Below are 15,029 nucleotides of genomic sequence, written 5' to 3' on the forward strand. Positions count from 1 at the left end.
ACTTGCTATGAATGAGAAGTTATCCAAGGAGGATGGAAGTGAACAGGCTGATGAAAAGCTGTACAGACAGATTGTTGGAAGCTTACTATATCTGACTGCAACAAGGCCAGATATCATGTTTGCTGCAAGTCTCTTAGCAAGATACATGCATGGACCTACTAAGAAACATATGGGAACTGCTAAGAGAGTACTTAGATACATTCAAGGTACTCTAGACTATGGCATTGCATATGAGAAAGGAAAAGAGGCAATGCTGGTTGGATATTGTGACAGTGATTGGTCAGGATGTGAAGATGATATGAGGAGCACATCTGGCTATGCCTTTCACCTTGGATCAGGTGTTTTCTCTTGGGCATCTGTTAAGCAGAGCAGTGTAGCTCTATCCACTGCAGAGGCAGAATATGTTAGTGCAGCTGAAGCTACAGCTCAAGCAGTCTGGTTAAGGTTTGTTCTATCTGATTTTGGTGAAGAACAAGTTGAGGCTACAACAATCCTATGTGACAACACTTCTGCAATAGCAATAACAAAGAATCATGTGCATCATCACAGGACAAGACACATAAGCAGAAGGTTTCATTTCATCCGAGATGCTTTGCAAAATGGTGAGATTGATCTGCTATACTGCAAAACTGATGAGCAGAATGCAGACATCTTCACTAAGGCTTTGGCAAGGAATAGGTTTGAATATCTAAGGAGCAAGCTTGGAATTATTTCAGCTAAACACTTAGAAGGGAGTGTTAAAGTATAAGAGATTTAGCTGAGTTTGTTACTTAAATTATGAGCCTTTGGATCACAGTCCAAATGGACAGCTAGGATATATTCTTAGGTGTAGTTGATTTGTGCCAAGTGTAGCTATCTCATAGGGTAGTTAATGATTGGTTAGATTTGCTGATGTAAGAGAGAATATTCTTTTCTTTTACTGTTATATTGGTATGCACAGATTGTGCATGACTAAGTGTGAGAATACAATCTGATATTTTCATCTTCTTCTTCTCCAAGTTTTCTCTCTACATTTTACTAGAGCTTCATTCACCTATAATCCAAAAACATGGCAGATCATAGTCTGCAAATGCTAACAGAAGAAACAAACCTGACTGACCACTTGAGGAAGCTATCAGACTGGTCAATCAAAACCTTCTAATTGTTTTCTTGTTGTGCATCTGATCTTTTCTTGTTTTGAACTCGTTTCTTGCCCTACAAGCCTCCGTCTCACAAGTACCTTGTACTAACCAGGCTTACCATTACTTGCAGCTGTTGTATAATTCTAGTTTCGCACCATATTTGTACATTAATAAGGTTGCTTGGTTTATGCAGTAAGGCAGTAAAGTGTAATTGTTTGTCATTTCAACTTTATCCATGCTTCTAAAGTCTAATGGCAGCAGTATGAAATTATCACCCAAAAAAAAGAAGGTAGAATTAGAAGTAGAATCAACTTCTAAATTCTAATAGAAAATTGTCACAACAACCAAAAAGTAGAATTAAAGAACTGAATTGGAACAATAAATCCGATTACATGAAATGAAATTAAGAATTTAATTGGAAGAACAATGAAATGAATCAGATAAAATACATGAAAATTTCAATGTGGAAACCCTAAACTCTACGTCATCATCATCATCGGCTAGGACTAGGACTAGGCAGGCAAAGAGAAGCGACACAGAGGGCAGAAGTGGCTTTTCTCCAACCACTCCACGATGCAAGCCTCGTGGTAAATATGCGAACATGGCAGACCACGACCTTCCGAACCCACTGCAATCTCCGCTATACAAACCGAACAACAAACCCCAGCCGTTTCCACTCTCACCCTCTCCAGCTTCTCAATTGCGGATTTACTCGCCGGTACAAACGAGGGCTGCACTTCATCATCCGTGGCCACGTCCTCAACGATCGCATCAATCTTGATGCACGCCTCCATATGCACACGTAACCCCCGGCTGCTGCTGCTACACACTCTCCCAACAAGACTCCGTGAGGCATCATGGACTATAGTAGCAGCGACGCACCGAAGGTCCTGGGACGAGACGTGGATAGACTTGGATAGCTCGTTGGATATAGTAGCCAAAATCGATGACGTGGATCTGTCGTCCATTAGTAGGTCAATCTCGATTTTGTCGTGGTAATCGAAGCTCTCGGTGGGTTGGCCCATGTGATCGTCTTCTAACATCATTAATTTGTAATGGTCTTCCAAATCCTCATCGTCCTCTAAATTCGAGGGCAACACAATTTGTGTGACAGTAGCATTGATGTCTAGCCACAATTGAGATTTCATGGCGATTTCGGGTAATTCGGAGACTTCGAGGATACGTGTGGCGTAATAGGGATCACCCAACATCTCCCAATACTCGTCGGCCATAACAACAAGAAGAGCAGCGAACTCTGAGAAAAATGGAACAATGAAGAATGCGGGTGAGCAGCAAACTCTAAGAAAAATGGAAAAAGGAAGAATGCGGGTTGAAAGGAGACGGTGAGACTTAAAGTGAGGCGTTGAGAATAGAAATGAGAGATGCACGGCTAGCTATTAGGATATATATATACATATACTAGTTTCCTAGTTAGATAAGGATTTTGGGGTTCTTGCTTGGCAATCAAGTCACGCGGGTTCTACTTTTCTAATTAATTATGTTTTTTTTTTTAAAACCGAAACTCAGGATTCCTTTTTTTTTAATTTGTTGGAATTTAAACTCAGGATTCAGAGATGTATTTTCAGATTATCAGTTATGATTTTGTACAGCTGTTCCCGCATATCATGACTTAGACAAGTATGTCATCAAATCAAATCCCACATCTCGGATGTAGATATGGATACGAAAAAGTTGAGTGGGATATGTCTCCAACTCTCTTATCTCCCCATACTATCTTTCTTTCCTTTGGCTTTTGTTTGTGAAAAATGTCTCTGCTCGGCGCTCGCTCATTTTCTCGGCCTCAACCTCTCCGATTTACTCTATTTTCTCCCTCCCTCTCTGTTTCTCAAATCTTACTAATGAAAACTTGCTTTTGTTGGCGTATCAAGAAACCGTCCACGCCTCGCCCTCGCCCTCGCCCACCGAACCCGCGCCCGAAGCCTCCACGTTCTCCGCCGCCGCCTCTTTCAGCCATTGTTTTGCTCTACTTTGTTTTGTTTGAGACTTACGTGGCTGAAAAATGAAACGGTAGATGAGAATAAAAAGACTGATCTGTTTTCTTTTGAACATAAACGACGTCGTCTCACTCGCGTTAGGTTTAAAGGGCTCAAGATCAAAGGGATGACAAAAGTCCACAAGAGAGCTGGCCCAAATACCAGCCGTGCTAAAATAACTAGCTCAATAAACAACTAAAGCAAATTTAATAGTGATTATTTTCATAATACAGCAATGTCAAATTAGTCCTAAAATCTAATGGCGTTTTAAATAAGAGTGATTGTTGTTCAATTATCTTACTTTCGGCGTTTTAAATAGGAGTGATTGTTGTTCAATGATCTTACCCAAGAAAGAGCAACACGATAATTGGTGCTCTAAAAGGGATAGATGAAGCTTCATTTAGAGCTCCGATGAAATCTAAAATGGTATCCCAATGATTGAGCTCTAAAATACAAAATGAATGTATGGGGCCATTGGTTAGGGCGCAAAATACAGAGAAAATAAGCTCCAACTTTTGTTTCGTGTAGCGCCCATTGGGTTTTAGGGGCTTCAACCACGCCCAAATATTTAAGCATTTAGTTGCAGTACTCCGTTGGGCTAAAGCATTTGGTGACCCAGTTTTGCTCTCTATTTTTTGGGCTCCATTGGGGATGAGTTTTTGGCATGGGTTGGTCAGCCCAAAGATGGTGCAGTTTGATTGAGAATCCTCATTGGGCTTGCCCTAAGCTAATGACTGAACCTTTTTTATTATTTTTTATCCTTAGTTCGTAGATTATTTTTTTATACTAAATTTTAAAATATATACATATATAAACGAGACCTAATTAACAGGTTAGGAAAAGCGGTTGTCTTCTCCAAATTTGATATGAAAAGTGGCTTTTGGCAAATCCAAATCAATGAGTCAGATAGATATACGACTGCATTTGTTATCCCTTTTGGTCATTATGAATGAAATGTAATGCCTTTTGGTTTAAAAAACGCGCCTAGTGAGTTTCAAAATATAATGAATGAAATATTCAATCCTTTCAGTCATTTTTCCATCGTCTATATTGATGATGTTCTTATCTTCTCCCAATCAATAGAACAACATTGGAAGCACTTGCATAAGTTTCTCTAAATAGTCAAACAAAATGGATTAGTTGTCTTTATTAAGAAAATTAAATTATTTCAAGCTAATATTCGTTTTCTTGGTTTCAATATTTGTCAGTCTCAGATTACTCCAATTGATGAAGTCATTCAATTTGCTAAAAATTTCCCAAATCAAATCACGGATAACAGTCAACTCCAAAGGTTCTTAGGATCCCTTAATTATGTTTCTGACTTTTATCACAACCTGAGAACACAATGTAAACCCCTATTTGATAGACTTCAAAGTAATCCTCCCCCTGGTCTTCAACGCATATAGAAATTGTCAAACAAATTAAAATCCATGTCAAGACACTTCCCTGTCTTGGTATTCCCTCAGTTGATTCATTCAAAATAGTTGAAACTGATGCCTCTGACATAGGTTATGGAGGCATTCTCAAACAAAGAGTCAATCCAAATCAACCAGAACAAATTATTCGATTCCATTCTGGCATTTGGACTTCGTCACAATCCAATTATAGTACTATTAAGAAAGAAATATTATCTATTGTATTATGCATCTCAAAATTTCAAGATGATTTGCTAAATCAAAAAAATTTAGTCCGAGTTGATTGTAAATCTGCAAAGCATGTATTAGAAAACGATGTTTAAAATATTGCATCTAAACAATTTTTTGCACGATGGCAAGCAATTTTAAGCATTTTTAACTTTAATATTGAATATTTGAGAGAAAGTGAGAATTCTATTCCTTATTTCCTTACTAGAGAATTTTTGCAAGATAAACAATGGCTGCCAGAAAAGACAAACAAAAAGAGCAAGCCAATCAAACTAAGTCATCCCAGTCGCTCAGAATCCTTCCCCCTTCAATAAACCCAGTCAAAACAGAATTACCATCCCAGATAGTCCTTTTCCCGGGATGCTCTCCAATCCAAATCAGTAATAGATTTTCCAGTTTAGGGACCACAGTCGGTCAAATCCGTCTCAATTACCAGTCTGCTTTAGTCTCCAGTTATGATCCCTTCCAAATCCCCTCCCAAGTTGCCCAATCTCCTTCTCCCCTCAAAAAATCATCCCCTTATTTCCCAAAAGATAGTTCGCACCTTTTCATTATGAGCCCGTTTATGACAAAATCACCAATCCAGTCGAAATAGCCAACATCTTATTTCCCTCCGAATCATCATTTTATGCCCCCAAGCCCTTACAAATCCCTCAAATTTTACAGGGATATTCTCAATGAGACCTATTCAGTTGAAATCAAACCCACCAAAGACTGAGAGAAACCCCAATTATCCTTTACCATTCTCTCTACATCCACCGAATCTTAAGTCAAGAAGAATTCAGAAGCCACCCTTATGATCTGCAAACCCTCCAGTCAACTCTCCAATACAACTATGCCGATTATATTGAAGCATGGTATAAAGCCCCCTGGATTTTAAAATGGTCTTATCAAGCCAACTACGACAGGACCCGACCCAATTTCCGCTTTGAAATTCGAGCCAAGTCCTGTGCGTGTCCGACACCTGGCGAATGTCGGGCACAAAAGACCTTCTTACCCTTCTCGTTCAAAATTCTTTTAAAATTTCCCTTAGACTTCTGCCGAAAATTCGGCAGAGTCTCCCCTGTAATTTGACCAAACCCAAATTTTTTCACCTGTCCAACAAACAAAAAAATCTACACCAACTGCCAGAAGAGAATAACTAAGTATTCACCAGCTCCAGTTTTCCACTAAAACTAGATATCAGAGCATTTTCTAAAGTTCACAGAGTTTCAAGAACTTTTCCACAAAACTCAATACTTGGTGGCGCGGAAGCTAGGGATGGCCCGGTGGTGGATCCTGCGCACTTCTACGGCCTGGGGGCGAAAAACAGGTTGAAAATGTGAGTGGACAAAAATTAAGTTCTTGAAAATAAATTTTATAAACATAGTAACCCCCATTTAAAAATAAGCAAGGATTTAACTCGAGGGTTTGTCTATATTTCAATACAAGGTATTCAAATAAGCATGTAAAAACCTACTGATGAATGTGCTCGTATAACTGAACAAATATGTAAAGATATAAATGCACGAATATCAAAGAAACTGATATAAAATAACTGAAAGTCATAATCGAATAAAAGAAAACTCAAAATCCTTTGAAAATACCACCTATTTGTACCCCTGTCATATCCGTCAATTCCCCTGACAGGTCTCGGGCGTCACGCAGTCTACCCGAGCCACAAACTGGTGAAATCAGGGGACTATGATCAGCCTGATCTGCCGGCAGATTCCTCGATGACACCAAGTCAGCTCGAGTCGCTCTGGCAGGATGCAGGGACCGTAGTCAGCCTGATCCGCAATCCTGGCAGGTCTCGGGGACACAGAGTCAGCCGAGCCGCAATCCTGGCAGGTCTCGGGACACCAAGTCTGCCGAGCCGCAAATCCTGGCACTCACGGTCCGAGCGTCCCCGAAACTCGTGAGGCAAAGTCAAGTGCACTGACATAAACTGAAATCGAACTGGATGTCCGTAGACATCGGTCCAACTCTAGGTAATCACCAAGTAAAGGGTGGGTACATGGTGGTTCTAAAATAAACTATTTTTAGAAAAATCTAATAACTCACTGCCTTTTTGTGAAACTGAAATTTAACTGCTGTCTCCTCTGATAGAGTTCTCAAACTCTGCTTTTTATATTACTGAGCTTCAATAACTGAACAACACGTAAATCAAAGTATTGTACAGCACAGATCACGTTCGAAATGAATAGTTCATAAAACTTCTTCAAGATCAAATAATGACATTAACCCATATAAACTAATTTGGAAAAGGTTATTTGTATAAACTCATTATAAAAAAATCACTTAAATAATCTCATTTATATAAATCATTTATATAAGTCATGCATATAAAATCGTTTAAGATACAACTCATGCATATAAAATCGTTATGAAAGAAAGTCCACTCACTGATGGTCCGAGCTAATTGGACCCTTCGAAGGTCCTTCCTGCAAGTCGATTGGACTTCTGGTGCCTGATTATCCATGAATAATAAATCAATAAACTGCTGAATAAAAAGAATCAAATTAAACACCCTGCCCCCGGCTCCTAGAAATACGTGCACTCATTTTAAAGTTACTCTTATGCCCACATTAGCTTTTTAGACAGTTAGAACGACCTTAAGAGACCCGAAGCCTTACTAAGCGATATACTGCAAGATCGGCCGATCCCGGACCCCGTGGGTCCACGGTCTCCGATGGCCAATCTGGGCTCCTCTGAAGGTTCCTTACAGAGAAGGAACCATGTTCTGCGAGTTTGGTCCGAAACGGACGGTCGGATTAGCCAAAATCGCGTTATCGCTTAAAATCCAAACCCTAGCCCCAGGGTTCGCGATTTCGGAGTATCCGGGACTCCAATTCGCAATCCGTCGAATCCTACACGATCCTGAAATCATGTAGACCGACATATCCGAAATTCAGCGCGATCCGACGATTTGACGACACTGCACCCAAGGATCGCGCGATATGGAAAATCCGTTCGGGGCTCAAACGGACTCCGAATCGAGATCCGCGAAATCCTACGCGTTCGTGATGACACGAGGATCTCAAAACTGCCCAGAGTTACTCCACCACCCTCGCCCACGCGCACCAGCACGCGCGGACAGATTCGGGTGTCTAAAGCGATACCGAGTGGCCGAAAAATCTCGGAACCAAGACTCCAAACTCCTATCCTAGGTAAAACACCCCATTTGGAGTCACTTTTGTTCTTGGACATACCCCAAAAAGTGATCGAAAACAGTAGATCACGGCGGCCGAAGTTTCGGCCAATTTTCAAGTCGAAAATCGAACCCTTTAGAGCTAAAATCGATCGAAACCCATACATCCATTAGCTAGAACACGAAAAATATCTGAGAAACCATACCTTACTCGATCGATTTGGTGGAGAAGTGAAGGAGAAAATCGAGCTCAAAGTTCAAACTGGAAATCCGGCGAAAATGGAGTTTTCCGGCGATCACCGGCCACGGAAACTCCGGCGAAGGGTCAAGAAACGTCGGCGGTCGAGTGGTGGTTCGTTTGGTACCAACGGCAGAGATCGGTTCCAAGTGTGGCGGCCGTGGCGTCAAGGAGAAGGAGGAAAGGTTGGGGGGCTGGAGCAAAAATCGGGAGGAGAGAGAAATGAGGAGAGAGAGAAGGAAAAGGGTTAAAAATCTGACTTTTGGCCAAATTACCATTTTGCCCTTCACGGTATTTTGATCGTATCTTCTTCGTTACAACTCCGATTCGGGTCTACTCCATGTCTACGGACTCCTCTCGCCGTGCTCTACGCAACGGCGCAAGCGAAATTGCCAAAATTGTCTTTTATGCTAGAAGATATTATCCTTACTTTTTAGATATTTTATTTCCTTTTAGATATTTTGTTTTGGGTTATTACAAACTAGACCTCCAGAGTTTTTTCTCGCCAATTTTCAGTCAAATGGTGGGATAAATTCAAAGTTGATATAATAGCAGATTATGTCTACCGAGATTTTCCTCAAGCCAAGAATCCCTCAGTTCCTAAGCCTTCCTCCTCCGGTGGAACGTCTCAAGCCTCTCTCCAAATCGAGGGAAAATCAAAAGCCGAGTTGCAGGATATTGCACGATAATTGATCATCCAAGCCTCCCAAATGGATGACGAAGATTATGAAACTTCCCCAAGATCACAGTCTTCTACCAGCCAGCCCCATTTGTCTCACAGTCAAAAGAGTCCAGCTCAAAAAATGCTTTGAGCGGATTACCAAGATAGTCAGGATCCTTATGATTTGGATTCAGACTAAAAGTATTTTCGCACTCAATATAAGCAGATGCTTTCGCGTGCCTCTACTGTCATTATTCCTCGACAGCAATCATGAAAGTTGATCAAGTTAAAACAATAGTTCAAGATAAAGCAATAGTTGAGCTCTCGTGCCTCTACAGTTAGAATCTCAGCATCATATGCTACCCCCAGTCTAGTAGCTTCCTCTTTATAAGCTGGATATATATATACACTCTTTTTCCAATAGAATTTTTAAACAATTCTGATTTACAATATTGAATTTTGATTTTAAAACCATCAACAAATTAAAATTTGATATGCGTCAAAGCATTACATACCATATTTTCTTTCGTTTGCCACACTAGAAGCGAATAGTTGAGAACATTCGGTTGGTAGATATTGAATAATACATTTAAGTTTAGTATGACCTCAAGTCAACAACTTATTCGGTACCCCGCCCTACTAAAAGTGTTGATGTTATTTCAGCAATGTCCTACTGGATTTTGCATAAATTTTCTGCGAAACTCCACTACATCGTTTTAAAATTCAAATGCCAATATATAGATTATAGGAGTTCAGGGGTTGGTGTTTGGGTGTTTTGATTCTTGTGTTTTCTTACTAAGGGTGAGGGTAACTAGAATAATCTGGTGGGTGGAAGCCTCCAGATGTTACGTATTGTGGTTCAATAATTTTTTACATCCTCACACAACAAATGGGCAAATCAGGCTCTGATACCATGAGCAAATTAAGGTTCTAACTCCGAAACCAATTTACAATAAAAAAAGCGAGTCAACTCCTTATAACCTTCTAAAGCGAAACAATTGTTCCCATTCTCACATATAGGTTTTCAGTTAACTTGACAGATGATTAACAGAAGGAAAGGAGAGTGCAATGCATGACCACTATTTACATGTCTTCTCAACATCTACGTCATTTAGTGAAAAAAAAAAAACTCTTGCATATATGGTCGCCATTTATGTGTTTCCTTTGCCTAGCTCTCCCTGAAAGTTGGAAAGTAAAACAAGTTATGTGAGCATAACAGAATCGCATTTCGAAAAATGCATATATGGTCTGCATTTCCTACTAATAGAAACTTTAATTACTATGAATAATCTGCGAAGAAAAGTCATTTTTGCATGAACAAATTCTAGTTTTCTAAGGAGGCTATATCTTCTAAACCCATAATATATATGTAGACGTAGAGATTAATTATGCAAACGAAACTGTCATTACCATGATTGCTCTTACCGTGTTGAGGTCACAATCTTTAGTCCCTTGGATAATGCACTTGAATATCAAGGTTTTCGAATTTTACGTCACATGGCTGAATCGGTGACAAAATGCGTCAAGAAAGGCGTCGAGGAGCCCGATCTCGACGTATATATGCCAAGCCAAACAACATTCTTATTTCTTTGTCCCTCCGAACTTCATCGACGTGGGGACCTTGTCTACGCCCGATTTTCCAACCATGGAGCCTTTGTGCTAAAGAAGATGGACGTATTCTATGCGCAATACTTGCATAGATACTCGTCCTCCGAAATTAACTGTAGCCATCCACAAACACGCACCCATATAAAATTCATACATGCATATGCTTTAAGAAGTAAAAAGAGAGTATGTAATATACACTATACCTTTACATTTTCTGGTAAATCATAGATTCGATAATATCTCAAGCAAGTTTCTTGTACCACAAATTTCTGTTTGGGCCTTCTTCCATTCATGTTGTAGCAGCCGACTGTTTTCTTCATGCGTGCACAAATTAAGACTCTTTCTAGCCAACTCTCCTGCTACAATGATAAACATAATTTAATTAGAGAAGCAATAAGAAAATCCAATTTCTAAATAAAATTATTTGAAAACTACATCAATTAAATGGATATCAAAATATGAAAATAATTATGTTTTAAATCAGAAATTTGTGAAAATAATTATGAAAATAAGGTTTTCGCTATAGATCCGGGAACTGTTTGTTCGTATCGTTCTTCTTTGGAATGCGTCTAATTGAAAACAAACAGTAATGAAATCCTAAGATATGAATTTGTATGACAGTGATCCTTAAAATAAATAAATAAACAAGAAAGTTCATGCTCAAGTGATACAGTAGGTCAATGGTTACCTGAGGAGACGCTGAAGGAACTAACAAAATTGTTGAAAACAATGTGTGTTCACAAATTGTCTGAGACCACCGTATTTAAAGAATAATTATTTGATTAACTGGTAAACCGAAATAACCTCTGTAATATAAAAAATAATTTAATAACAACAAAGAATGATTAGAATGCATGAATCTAATTTAAAATTGTCAAATCTCTCCTAATGGGAATTCATTTCAGCAAAGATTAATTTGTATATATGCATGAATCTAATTCAAAATTGTCAAATGTCCTAATAGAAATCTATTCACAATAAAGAATGATTTGCATGCATGAATCTGATTTAAAATTGTAAGTTTCATACTGGCGCATGCCTAAATTATTTTTCATTAATGTTCTATTATAATTTGTTGGGAGATAGTTTGAATTTGTTTTAATTTCCATATATACTAGCCCTTCACGCATGTGCCAATTAATTTTCTTTTTTCTTTCTTATTTTATTTTTAGAATTAAGAAAAGATAACATGGGTGATTATGTTCCATAAAAGTAGGACCTATTATCTGATTTTGTTTTTAATTTTAATTTTTTTAAAATATAAAATATGTGAATTTACCATATTATCCTCATTAATTAATAATTTCAATTCTTAATGTTTGAATTAACCAAGGGCATTTTCTGATATTTTGAATGTTTCACCATTCTCCCGTGTTGGAATTAACATAATTTTTTTTTATACAAGCGATATTCTACTTTAATCTAATTTAAATTACAGAGAAGGAAATTCAAATTCGGGTATAGAGTTGGGAGCACATCCGTTCTAACCTATTATAAGAATAACCAGTTCCTACTATGATGTTATGATATAATTACTTTTTACAAACAAGGAAATACAATAATCGCTAAGAATGTGGTAGGTTTTTTTTTTATGTTTTTGTTTTTTTATAAAGAAGATAAACAGAAAGTTACAAACGGACTCCCTAAGAGCAACTTCACCCATTTGCCCTTTGCCATGGCAAGGGGGGAACTAGGGCAGCTACTATTCACGTGAATAGTAGCTGCCCTTGTAAAAAGCAATGTGTGGTTCCACCCGTTGCCATGGCAAAGGGCAAATATTATTCATTTTTTTGTTTTTTTCACAAATTTGTTTATCTAAAAAATTAATTTGGATAATATTTTCTAATAAGATTTTTGGGTTCGTACGTGTCAACATTTATTATAAAACTCATATCTCAATCGGATAAAATTTTCAGATAAGATGATAAATAAAAATACAATTTAAAAGTGAATTAAATGTTGAGTAAAAAGTGAATAATAGTAGAAGTAGAAGAAAACGTATGAGGATTTAGTGTTGAAAGTGAAGAGTATTGGTTGGTATTTATAGAAAAAAATTCCATAATTTTTTGGTATTTTTTTAAAAAAAATTTCATAATATTTTCATAATTTTATAGCAAAAAAAAAGCCCAAATAATAGTATAAGTAGAAGAAAATGTATGAGGATTTAGTGTTGAAAGTGAAGAGTATTGGTAGGTATTTTATAGAAAAAAATTTCGAATTTTTTTCATAATTTTATAGCAAAAAAAAGCCCAATCGTTAGATTGGAGGAGAGTAGGCGATCGGAGCGCCCAGACGACGACGCATGTCCTCTAGCTGTTGGTGGAGCTCAGGGCTGACGTCATCCCCCCCCCCCCCTCGGGCTCTAACTCGGGCTAGAGCTGCCTTCGGGCCAGCCCTTCTTCATGGGTCCCACTCCCAACCCGAACTTGGGCTCCTCGCTGGAACTGGGTTTTTTTTTTCTTCCCCCAAGCAGAAGCTGGGCTCCTCGCTGGAGTTGCTCTAAAGACCTCAAATCAAAATGAATTTCAAAAGCATCATATGACGGAAGAATAGAAAACTAAAAATGAGGAAAAAGTATTAGGGCTTGTTCAGTAACATTTTCGGAGAATATTTTATGAGAATGAAAACTAGAAAAAGAATTTGCATTTTCAGAATTCGAAAATTCGTCTGGTAGATTAATTGAAAAACATATTCAGAAAATAAAAATAGTGAAAACGTGTCTGGTAGGACAATTTAAGAATAATAATTTGTGAATTATTTTCAAGTATATTTTTTGCTAATTTATGTCCTAATTTTTTTTTTTAATTCTGATATTTTAAAGGCTAAAATTATTACAAACAATGAAAAATGTATACTTTGAGAATAATAATGCATAATTAAAAAAATTAAAAAAAATTCTAATTTTAGAAAAACCTAGATAATAAAATAATATTATCTTTAGTTTAAAATCAGAGTAATGCTACACTTACCACATTTATATCCCACATTTTCATACCACCTTATGTGGCAGATGAAGTGGACAATCCTATCAATTAAAATGTGTCAATAAATCATAAAAGATAAGAAAACATTAAAATTAATTTTAATTGATGTGTTGTCCACCTCATCTACCACATAAGGTAGTATGAGAATGTGGTATACAAATGTGATAAGAGTAGAATTATTCTTAAAATAAATACTAGCCTCTTCGCACACGCTCACACGCCAGCGAGAGACTTTTTTTTTTTTTTTAGAATTAAAAAAGATAATGGGTAGTTGTGTTCCATAAAAATATGATCTATTATCTGATTTTTCTTTTAATTTTACTTTTTTTAATATGAAAAAGTATGAATTTACCATATTATCATCATTGAATTAATAATTTCAATTCTTCATGTTTGCATTAATTAAGGACATTTTCTGGTATTTTGAACGTTTCACCATTCTCTGCCTTTTGCTTTATATATAAATATAAATGAAAGTGAATAATATATGATTGTTGTAAATGCATGAGTTGGTGGATGACCACCATACCTCTTAATATTCCACCGTTGGATTTTATGTAACCTATGCATTAAGTATTTGTAATTAGTACTTGTAACCTATAGGTATATTGTAAATGATGGTATCCAATCTTCTATCTTGTAAGCCTATAAATAGGTGGTTCTACCAAAGATTAAGAAAGGAATAAACATGGTGAAACTTTGTCTTTAGCATATCACTTCTCTCTACATTTTCTCCCTCTAGTTTTATAACACGTTATCAGCACGACATTGCTCTTGGTATGTTTTCTTTCTCTGAATTTTCTTTCTTCTTATATGAGCTAGAGTCATCACATGGTATAGAGTTTCTTTGTACTCACCATCAGACTTCATCATGCTTGTTTAAGAAAAAAAATTCTTATTCTTATTACACATGAATATAATGCCATGTTTTTGTTTTTATTTGTTTGTTTATTTAATTTTAAGTATGATCTTAATTATTATGATGAGTTTAAATTATACAAAATATCAGGGGCCCGAAGTTCCGTGATCCTCATCATATAACTGGATTAGGATATAGAGTCCTTTTGATTGAATCAGAACCTGAAGTTCTTTGATTCCAAATAATTGAGAGCGTGAAGTTCCGCGAATTTAAAGAGCACATAAGTACATAAAACTCCTCGATTTTGTATTAATCAAAATCAGAATTCCATGAGGCCTACATATGTCAAGAACTTGAACCAGAAGTTTCGAGTGCATATACATCGATTTGAGTATGAAGTTCAAAGCACAACTATTAATTCAATTTATTTAGATCTACGTATTCGTACCTGAAGTTTCGAATATATATTGATATGAACCTGAAGTTCATAGTTTTTCATGGATCTTAATACTATATATGAACTTGAAGTTCATTACTTATTTGTGCCTATATGAACTTGAATTGGTTGGAAATCCAATTCTTAAACTTGTAGTTTTATCTACATATTGAATCCACATTAATATTGGATTATCTTGGAATTTCATAATCTTTAATTGATTTATTTTATTCCTTGTTTATACCACTTTACTTATTTTATTTTATTTTATTTTATTTATGTTAGGTTATTAATTAATTTCGTTTTACAATGGTAATGTTTTGTATTACCGCCCCAATATTGATAGCCAGAGGCG

At 37.0% G+C, this 15,029-nt stretch overlaps 1 protein-coding gene and 1 long non-coding RNA gene across 2 annotated transcripts; both read right to left on the bottom strand.

The window, feature by feature from the left end:
* Positions 1,634–2,353, bottom strand: LOC18777466 (E3 ubiquitin-protein ligase AIP2). Its single transcript, XM_020564714.1, has one exon. The coding sequence runs from the start codon at positions 2,351–2,353 to the stop codon at positions 1,634–1,636; it is 720 nt and encodes a 239-aa protein (XP_020420303.1).
* LOC109949231 lies at positions 4,917–8,339 on the bottom strand. Its single transcript, XR_002271780.1, has 3 exons — positions 8,095–8,339; positions 7,144–7,207; positions 4,917–6,053 (listed from the first exon to the last, which is right to left on the bottom strand). It is a non-coding gene; the product is annotated as an uncharacterized LOC109949231 (long non-coding RNA).

The sequence above is a fragment of the Prunus persica genome, chromosome G5 (genome assembly GCF_000346465.2).
Source record: "Prunus persica cultivar Lovell chromosome G5, Prunus_persica_NCBIv2, whole genome shotgun sequence".
In the NCBI taxonomy this organism is placed as follows: domain Eukaryota; kingdom Viridiplantae; phylum Streptophyta; class Magnoliopsida; order Rosales; family Rosaceae; genus Prunus; species Prunus persica.

What these genes read in the sequence shown, in the direction of transcription:
- LOC18777466 (XM_020564714.1), bottom strand. Translation starts at nt 2,353, where the DNA reads ATGGCCGACGAGTATTGGGAGATGTTGGGTGATCCCTATTACGCCACA.